This window comes from Eurypyga helias, unplaced genomic scaffold (assembly GCF_000690775.1).
Source record: "Eurypyga helias isolate BGI_N326 unplaced genomic scaffold, ASM69077v1 scaffold30626, whole genome shotgun sequence".
Classification (NCBI taxonomy): Eukaryota; Metazoa; Chordata; class Aves; order Eurypygiformes; family Eurypygidae; genus Eurypyga; species Eurypyga helias.
In genome coordinates this window covers 5,217-15,004 of record NW_010256470.1, presented here as the reverse complement: position 1 = coordinate 15,004, position 9,788 = coordinate 5,217, and the positions used below count along the sequence as shown (strand labels likewise).

At 53.4% G+C, this 9,788-nt stretch overlaps 1 protein-coding gene across 1 annotated transcript in view; it reads right to left on the bottom strand.

Moving 5' to 3' along the window:
- Positions 1–4,247: 4,247 nt before the first annotated feature.
- DENND2D (DENN/MADD domain containing 2D) overlaps positions 4,248–9,788 on the bottom strand; it is a gene marked incomplete at its 5' end in the record, with an annotated part of 7,534 nt that continues 1,993 nt past the window's right edge. The window contains 8 exons of the mRNA XM_010153680.1: positions 4,248–4,309; positions 5,428–5,667; positions 6,098–6,188; positions 6,553–6,594; positions 7,048–7,225; positions 7,376–7,524; positions 9,394–9,534; positions 9,629–9,706. Of these exons, the coding sequence (XP_010151982.1) occupies positions 4,248–4,309; positions 5,428–5,667; positions 6,098–6,188; positions 6,553–6,594; positions 7,048–7,225; positions 7,376–7,524; positions 9,394–9,534; positions 9,629–9,706 (981 nt within the window). The remainder of the gene's footprint in view (positions 4,310–5,427; positions 5,668–6,097; positions 6,189–6,552; positions 6,595–7,047; positions 7,226–7,375; positions 7,525–9,393; positions 9,535–9,628; positions 9,707–9,788) is intronic.

Below are 9,788 nucleotides of genomic sequence, written 5' to 3'. Positions count from 1 at the left end.
ATACAAACAAGGAGAATCATGTTCTCCCATCTTCATGGTTTTAGGATTAAGCTGTTCCAACTGATTTGGCACTGACAGCAGAGACTGGTGAACAACTGACGTCCTTAAAGGGTTCTCTAGGACCAAACTTGCATTTACAAAACGTGTCTAAGCTAAAGCCTGTTGATGTTCAGGAAATGCAGTAGGGCACCTTTTCCTGAGCTTTTCACTACCTGGAAGGTTGAATGCCCTCAAAAAAATCCCATTTCTATCCTGCTGAGGTTTCACAGTGTTATCACGAGTAGTTACTGCTGGCAATCCTCGCCCTGCCAGGAGTTGCTATGGATATAGGTGCTGCAGAAATGCCTGTAATAAACAATGGAATAAATGAACTTTACCCCTGGCAGTTGTACACCCCAGGGGTGATCACTTGTCCTGTTTGTGATCAGAGGTTACTTAGGTGTGCTTGTAGAGCTAGGGCTGCTCAAGGAGTTGAGAAGTGGAACAGAATTTTTGTGGGCTCAGCCTGATCTTGTGACATGCTTTTTCCCTTGCTGCTGCACTCAGAAGACAGAAGAAAGAGCTTTCGGAACAGCAGCCCCTTGAGCTTCCTGGAAACCCTGTGTCTGAGTAGACCCCCCCTCCCCAGAATAAACACAACCTGTTCTCTGGTGAGCAAGTTTCCCCATATAACTACAGGCAAGCTGAAAATTTCCCCTTAGTGTTGGAGTGTTGCCTCTTCTAAGAACTGGTGAAGGAGTTCCCTTGCTTTGGCAAGGAGTTTTAACACCGGAGAAAGACAGGTCAAGATACCTCAGGGCCTGTTTCTGTTTCATCTGAGCGTCGGTTTTGTTTCACACTGGTATTTTTGTGTTCTTTCCTTCCTGCCCTGCGTGCCCCAGGTACATCCGGTGCCGCTGTGCTCCATCTGAGTTTGGAATGGAGTGTGCAATCATTTCCAGAGAGCAGGAGGTGAAGGCTGCAGCAGTTTTCAGAGGCTGTAGCCAGGTGGGAAGCGAGCAGAGGTGGGAGCTGTGTCTGTAGCTGTACTGGAGCAATCTGAAAGCGCTTAGCAATGACGACTGTGTTGACTCTGGTAGGTAAATATGCCCGGGACTGTGGTGGCACTGAGGCCAGCTGGCAGAGGGTGAGGCATGCCATAACCTGAAACTTATGTTCCACACAGGGCAGCTGCATAGCAGGAATTGAACCACAAATCAGGAACGATTCCTGAGCTGACTCCCAAACCCTGCCTGGGAGTTGTTTGTATGCGTGTGAGTTGGCTAATGCTATGCTGGGAATGATGTTAACAATTTAGCAGAATAAATGAGCACTTTCCAGTTCAGGGAAACATTTCCTGGCACTGTTTTATTTACTGTTGAAGACTTAGAGCAAGTGTTGGCGAAATCTTAAGCAGGAAGAAGGATTTAAAAATATGCTATGGGTTTTGCTGATATGCTGCAATGTGACCTGAGCCCAGCTGGATGTGTCCCTGCTCCTGGCAAACAGCAGCTGGGTTGACCCCAGCGTCTCTAGCAGCAAACACAGTGCCTCCGCTGTGGGTGAGGAGAGGCAGGCTGAGTTCAGAGAAATAAATCAGGGATTTTATTCAGTATCTGCCCTTTCAGCAGGGTGTCTTCTTTCTCCACCGATCCTGATTGATCATGGGGATGTGCATACTTCTGGCATTGTGCCACCTGCCCACTCTCTGGGCGTTAGAGGGAGGGCATTCGATCTAGCTCGCACCAGGTTGCACTGGGCAGATGAGTAAGCAAGTCTGGCAATATCAAGCTGCTTTCCATGTTCAGGCCAAGCCAACTCGAGAAACCCTTAAAACTTGCTGATCAGGAACAACATGGTCACACACTTGGGAAACAAGCACAGAGCTGTCGGGAAGAGTGACAGCATACTGAAAAGGAAGAGATGTGAGAGGAGTCGGGGGGGAGATTTCCTGGTCCTGGGGCAGCTTATGCCCAGGTCTGTTTTCTTTCCTTGCAGCATCTTCAGCCACCACCTGAAGCTCTGCAGCTGCTGCTGGATGGTGGGGAGAGAAGTTAGAGCTAGGAAAGTGCCTGGTTGCACCTATTGCTCTGTGTCTCTTCCTTTTGTCTTCCCGTAGCCATCGGAGAAGCTGAGCTGAGTGCTCACGTGCTGCCCGAAGGACGCTGTTCTGGGCTGGTCACTGGGAATGGCTCTAGTCTCTTCGTAACAATACAAGGAAAAGTGCTTTAAATAGTTTACCAGTGTTTTTCAGCCTATTCTTCGATCAGCAGCCAGGCGAGGCAGCACCAACACTTCCAACTGGCTGTAGTTGGCCTATGCTGACATCTGCAGCACATCTAAACAGTGGGGTTTTTAATTTAAGGATCCACTTTGTGCATCTGTTTTCAGCAGGGAAGGAATAACCGATTACATTTGTCTCTGGCAGGAATTAAGCACCCACACAATCCAGTCCCTTAGGCGATTTCTAATTTGTCTCTTTGGAAGGGCTCCTGCCAAAGCAAGGGCCACTTCCCATTCTTCTCAATGAGACGGTGCTACTCTTCACACCCAAAAAGGTCAGCATCTTCTCAAAATGGTAGTGGACAAGCAGGAGAAGCGGGAGGCAAGTGTCCTTTCACAAGGGACAATTCATGATAAGTGCCCTTGATTTTACACACACAATTTTCTGCTGGCAGGTGAACTTTATAACACGAAAAAACCCACAGAAAAGGACCACTGACCTAGTTACACCTGTAACACTTTCTGCACCCCGTGAGAGGGAACTGGGGAAGCCACAGAAGATACCCACAGTGCCAAAAACCCCCTTTTTTTCTAACAAGTAATTCTTGTTCCCCCTCTTCAAACACATGTGGGAGCTGAACAAAAATCAACAATTGCCTTCCCACAGGGCTGCAGAGTTTCATTGCTGCTCGGTTTGTACCCTCTGTCCAACTGTGTCACGTACACTCGTGCATGACTGCACAAATTGGTACTTCCAAAACAAACACCCTCTACATCTGTCTCGTTTTCATCGCATGTTCCGCAGCTCTGAAAGTGAAAGCTGTCTGGCAGTCACACAGCTTATTTTTTTAGTGTTTATGTAAAACCTCTCAGCGTGGCATTCAACACCACAGCAAAAGTTGTATTAAACTCTATTTTTTATAACCCCTGCATGTGTGCATGTGTCTAGTGGGACGGCAGCTTGGCTGTAACAGCCCCGAGAGGAGGATGAAACTACCTTCGACCCCAGCCCTTGCAGGGAGAAGTACCTGGGAAAGAACCAGGCAGATCCACAGCCAGCACCAGCTTTCCCTGCTGCAGTATTTACTCCAGAAGGAGTGCACTAGGAAAGGGGGAGAACCATAATTTAGTATTAAATCTGCTGCAGGCACCACATTTCAGAGACAGAGCTTCAGTGAGCTGCGAGGTTTGAACAGAGTTGGCATCAAAACCAGAAACGAGGATGTTGACATGTTTTACTACTGGACTTAACAAATACTTCCTCCCTTCACAAGGGTGTTGATCATCTGCTTCCCTCTCCTACAGAACACAGCCCTGTGGCCTTCGCAGTTTGCTTACAGCACAAATAAATAACCTGTTGGAAAATAACATTTTTGTTTCTTTAAAAAGCTGAACTGGGCTCTGAGTGGTACCAACGAAGCAGCACCTGAAGAGGAAACCACTAAAATCCACTGCGACTGTTCCTGCTGGTATTTAACAATGAGCATATCTCGACAGAAAATGAAGTGAAACGGTTGTTAATAGAAACCTTGGAAACTTATTCAATTGGATGCCACTTATTTGCAAAACCTAGGTTTGTTTTAATGAAGAAATAACACTATTTCCTAATTATCCTTTTTTTTTTTCTTTTGATTTCTCTAACAATTACTCTACAACCTCTGCTGTCCTGCAGCCAGCTCCCTGGCTTCCCTCCCTCGCTGCGTGGGGTCCTGATGGAGCCAACGGCTCTGCGCGGGGCTGGGCGCTGCGAATCGCAGAGTGTCCCCAGAGCTCGCAAGATGAGAAGGGAGATCACAGCCTGCTTGCTAGCTCTGTGCAAAAGAGTTTTCCAGTGCAACGATGCCCTGAGGAAAAAGGAAAAGGTAGAAACCGGTGTCGGTACTGCCCACGCATCTCATGAGTCACAGATGGATAGGAACCGGCGGATAGATCCAGCAGAATCCAGCGTGCACTGCCCTTGGATGGGACACGCGTCGAGTCTGCGCGGCACGGTTGCTGGCGGGGGCCTGCTTGGTCCCAGCCCTGCTCCCATGTTCCCAGGTTCTTCAGGAGTCCCTTCGGTGCTTCTTCTGTTCGTGGTACTCTGTTATTTTCTGCTGGAAATATGCTGTGGATGAGAAAAGGTCGTTGGTGGAACGCTGGGGCTGGGGAGGACATGGGGCTGCACAGCCCAAGTCCTGGGGAGGGCCTCTGCACCCCGTGAGCCAAACCGTGCTGGGTTGAGGACCACTGCACCCAGGTGAAAGCGGGGTTGTTGCAATTGCACCCATCCCTCTCACCTACCCAAAATGGGCTTTATGATGCTGGGTTAGCGTAAGTTTTTAACCCTGGTGTTCCCTCCTGTTCAGTTTTTGTGTTTCCTCTCCACCCAGCAAGGAAGAGAGGAAGCGGGAAGCTCTGGGAATGTGAACAGCCAAAAAGGTGATCTGAACTGGGAATCTAATGAGGAAGCTGGGTTGTGCCATCCCTCTCCCAACCCCAGGCAGACCCAGGTCCATTTCTGCCCTGTAAAGCCTGACCTAAACGGGCAGAGAAAGCAGCAACCAAGGTGGTGCCGGGCCCCCGAGTCCCCTGGCCAGGCTGGAGAGGGACCCACCACGGCCCCATCTGAGGGGATGCTCGCTTTGCCCACTGTGGCAGTTGCTGATAAGAGTGCAATGACTCCACCCTCTCCACGCACAAGATCTCAGGGTGGCAAGTCCCAGGCCAGGATGTCTCTGGCCACTGGAAATGTTTTGGGTGGCAACCTCTGTCACTCCTGTTTGTCCTCATCCCGGGCTGGGAGGAGGCTCAGCTCTGCCCAGCACTCTGTAAATCCCCTGGAAGGGGAAAGGTCCAGCCCAGCCACCACAAGCCGTGCCAGAGCTGGTGGCAGAGATGAGTCAGGACTCTCAGCAGCGCAGCCAGGACCTAGCTCCCAGCTGCTGCCTGTCCAAGCCAAATATTTGCACTGCTACTGGCAGGTTTGCCTAAACACTGAGCTAGCAGCAAGCCTGCCCCGTCCCCAACAAGCAATAAGATCTAAAATGAGCCCAGGGATTTTCTTGACTGTTTGATGGGGACAAAAACGCAACTGGTGCAAGCAAACGGGTGCTGCTGGCTGCTCTGAGCATCCTCAGCTTACAACTGCATCCCTCTCTGGGCACAGGGCATTTTTTTCCAAATAGCCCCGGACTTTGCAGAGCTCACCCGACTGGAGAGGGAAGGAGAAATGGGGTCGTTTACCTTCTTGTGGGATCCTGCTCTTCTCCGCTTCCTCAATAAATAGGGAAAACATGTTTGTCTTCACAAACTTCTTCACAAACTTGCGGTTGGTCTTGGAGGCGATGGCTTTGCAGAAGGCTCGCTCCTGGAAGGTGCCTGAGCCGGTTTTACTCCACTTGATGTGCGAGGCGTAATGGCCAACCAGTCGGACGAAGAAGTGCACGAAGGCTTCGGAGACGAGCGCGTTCACCTGCTCGGATGCTGGAAGAGGAAGCAGAGGATGAGAGGTGGGGATGGGACCTCTGAACACAGGAAGGACGGCCGTATTTTAACCCAGCCAGTTCAGAGTTTCTGTTCGCATCCCGAGGAATTATTTGCTTAAAACCTCCCTCTGCCAGTAAACACAGATCAGACTAATTTTGCTGAGGGAGCACTGGCTGGTTTTGCTTTCCAGGGTGGTGGCATCTTTGTGGGCCAAATATCTGCAAATCTGATTTTTTTCAGCAGAATTAGTTGTTCTTGCCCTCAGGTTTTGCAGGGCAGGGGAAAGGCAAGGGATTTCTCTCCCGTGGCTGTGTTTTATTGCAAACTGGGGCAGAAACATCCCAGGAAAACCATTTCACTGAGGACTCTGGCCATCTGCAGAAGGCAGCCTGCATCCGTTTCACCAGATATAGAGAGGCGTACTTACTGTGTATGTTGTTGTTGTTGTTGTGCCTGTTCAGGGACATCAGCATCTCATTCTGCAGCTTGATGGGCAGGATGTCTTCCTCATCGCCAACCTGGAAGACAAGAGGGCTGTGAAGCATCTGGCACCGATGGGAACCCGGCTCAGATGGCAACGGGCAGTGGTTAGTGCAGCCCCTCGCTGTGGCTTTCCACAGAGCTCATTAATTAATTATCACTGCAGGCTGCTGCAGTGATGCTGGGCGCGGAATTCCCAACACATGGACCCTGTTGCTCCGGCTCACAGCAAGAGAGATGCAGTGGATGGAGACATGTCCCCTGCATGGGTGACACTGAGATGTCTCTGCCCCCGGAATGTGAAAGCTGCCAGGTAGCTGGGACCAAGGGTGGGAAGGGGCTCTTGCCAGGGCTACCCAGGCCAGGTGAGCCCACCCCCATGGCCTGCACAGGGAGACCTACCCTCCGGATCATCTTCCCTTCGCAGAGGTCAACTATCAGAGCCTGAAAGAGAGCAGAGAGCAACCAGGATTAGCCCTACCAGGGCACCCACCCTCCCACCCGTTTTATCATTTGTGCCCACAGCACAGGAAGGTGTCAGGAGAAGGGTCAGTCCCTCAGTGCTGGAGGGATCTGGGCAGTGGGACCAGGATGTCACCCCAGGGACCGTGTTTGCCCCAGGCTCAGTGCCTTGTCGCCACACAGCCTTCCTCCCCTTCTGCAAGGTTGGGATGATGCCAACAGCCAGCCTGGCTGACAGCAGCTCCCTGAGCTGGAACATGGAGGTGTTTCCCCCAGTACCAACAGGAGGGGACATGCAAGAAGCACCAGTCTCCAGCCTCGCTGGATGGGAGATGGGCACAAGCAGAGCCTTCAGCCTCAGAGCCAACCCAAACCCAGGGTCACGGACTAACCAACGGCTCCATCCAGATGCTTTTCCCTGCCCGGATGAAATACCTCCTCCATCGGCTGGTCCAGGACCCGCTCCAGGTAGCGCATCTGGATGCCGACCATGAAGGGCGTGGGGCAGCATACAGTGTCGAGCAGGCACTCGGGGACCACAGGGATGTAGGTGTGAGCCCAGGTGAAGGGGTAGAGGAGAGCAGCCACGGCATGGATGCACTGCGACAGGACACTGTGGGACAAGGAGCCATCGTGGTGGCATCGTGTGAGGAAAGAGGATTTCACTGCTCGGAGGGAACCTCCCACCCCAAGCTCAGCGTTGTCCTGCGCTCCTTCAAGGGTGGTTTTTGTTTTATTTTTAAATAAACAGATCAGGACTCACCTCAGCTCCTCCGCCAGGAAAATGAGCCGTCGCTCCAACACGGCGGAGGCGAAGATGTGCAGGATGAGGTGGGGGCTGAGCCGCTGGAGCAGAGCCTGAAACTCCACGTGCTCCAGGTGGGCGTCTACGGGCCGCGTGAGCTCGATGAGCTGCCAAGGGAGAGCCACCAAACCCCAGCTCAGGAGGTGCAACGCTCCCCCCATGCCGCCCTGGCCCCGAGAAGGTGATTTGGGAGCAGTCAATGACCCAGAGCTTGCAGCATCTATGTCACGTCCCTCTGCAAGGGACAAACCTCATCTTGTCCTGCCTGCAGACTGGGGCTGTGCAGCGCTGAGGATGTGGGAGAAGCCAGCAGCAATGTATGCTGTGGGGTCTACTTATCAAGGCACTGGATTTTCTGCCAAAATGCCCCTTTTCTGCAGTGCTCACAAACCCCTGGTAGGAGATGGGCAGGGTCGTGCACCCACCTCACCTGTGAGCAGCAGCTACTAGGAGAAGGAGGAGGGCTGAGGGCATGACTTTTGCTATAAAAACCACAAAAACTTCCTCAAAAGACTCTCTGGGAGGGCCAGCTCCCCTCATCCTAGCTAGGATGACCCAAAAATGCATTACCAAATGGATATTTTCAGGTGTCTGTTCATTCTGCTGGCTTTGCCCCAGACAAGAGTCTCTCAGACCCGGTCGATACCTCTGCCTTGCTGTGGGCAGCCCCGAGACGGTGAGAGCTGAAGGGTTAACAGGACTGTGTAGCTCATGACAGACTCCTGCCCCCTCTCCCCAGCTTTACAGGGAGTTGGGGGCAAGGGGGGGAATCCCATTCCTCCTTGTGCCAATCTGCCTTTACAGCAAAGCAGCATCTTCCCAGCCAGCAGCACAGGGCTTGGCTGGGCTCCACAGCCCCATTCCAGCACAAATCCTGCCCGATCCCCAGCTCCCAGCCCATGCAGTACCCAGCATTTATGTTCACCCCTTTCCCTGTTTTCTCACTGATCTCACCTCGCTGAAGCCCCTGCCCAGAGCCCCAAAGTGTAGCTCTTTCGAAGAATGTCCTCATCCATCCTCCCTCCCATCACCCCCAGACGTCGTCCCTGTAGCCTGGCCCTCAGCCAGACCCTTGAGCAACCCACGCTGCCCTTGCTCAAGTCTTCCTGGGTGAAGAAATCGCTTGCAATGCGATAGCCAGCTGCTGAATTGCACTAGAGTGGAGGGATCTCGCTCTCAGACCCACCCTGGCAGGACAAAGCCCTGGGATGCTCAGCACTGAGGTTATCTTGCCTGGTGCCCAGGCAGATCCTCCCACTCCTTGCACCTCAGATTTGCCACAAAAGGAGAAAAATCAAAGGAAAAGGCTCTGCCTGTGCGAGTCTGGGCTGTGCGTGGGCAAGATGAGCCCCATGGGCACCGTGCCCGCATCAGATCTCCTTCCCACAGGTAAGGGTGAGGCTTGCAGCACCCTGCGCCATGCCAGCTGCCCGCTCACAATGCTCAGCAAGGTGGGTGCTGAGTGCTGAGTACCGTGCTGCCGAGGGGCAGCTGCAGCCTGCAACACCCCACGATGGCCCCAGCATCCCCGTGCACCCCACCAGCCCCGCACGCCGCACCCGGAAGCGTGAATGCGGGCTGACGAGCGGGCGCAGCCAGCCCTTCTCCACGGCCCCAAGGATGTGCGAGCACCGATGTGTTAAGAAACAGCGTCCGGGGAGGTTTTTGCTGGCAGCTCCAGCTCGAGACTGATGGAGCTGCAGAAACGGAGCAGGAGGATGCAAAGAGGGGGCAGCATCTCCTGTGGAAGGGCTGCATCTTCATCCTCGCGGCTTGCTGCTCTCCTCCTGGACCAGGAGGGAGGTGGCACCCATATTCCCAGGGCACGAGGCCCCTGGCAGCCTGAACCACCACCCACTGCTCCAGTGAGCATCCATGGGTGCTGCAGGTGTGGAGGATACTCCCAGAGACAGCCCAGACTCCCTGTGTCAGAGCAGTCCAGGAGATGCTGCTGAGCCCCTGAGACTCCCACCAACCTCTGTGCCTGACTCAGGGATGAAGCTTTTAATGGTGACGGTTTTCCCTGGAGCTGGGAAGGGCGATTCCCGCAGGCCCTGCATGAAGGGGTAGATCACGGCTGCAGAGATCTGGTGCCTCTTCTCCACCTCGTCCAGGATCTGGGGGAGAAAAAAGTGAGCTGTGAGACCCCAGCAGGCACCTGGGTGGCTGCCTGGGCCACCACTGTGCCAGGCAGAGCCACCACCTCCCTACCTTGGAGAAGAGCCCGAAGCAGCCCAGGCAGCTGATGATGCAGAAGACCTCAGGGAGGCGGACACCACGGCCGGATGGCTGGAAGAGGATGGGAAAAGGGTTTGAGCATCTCCCAGCCCTATTTCCCTGCTCTCTCCAGAGATCCCCCTGGCCCCACTCA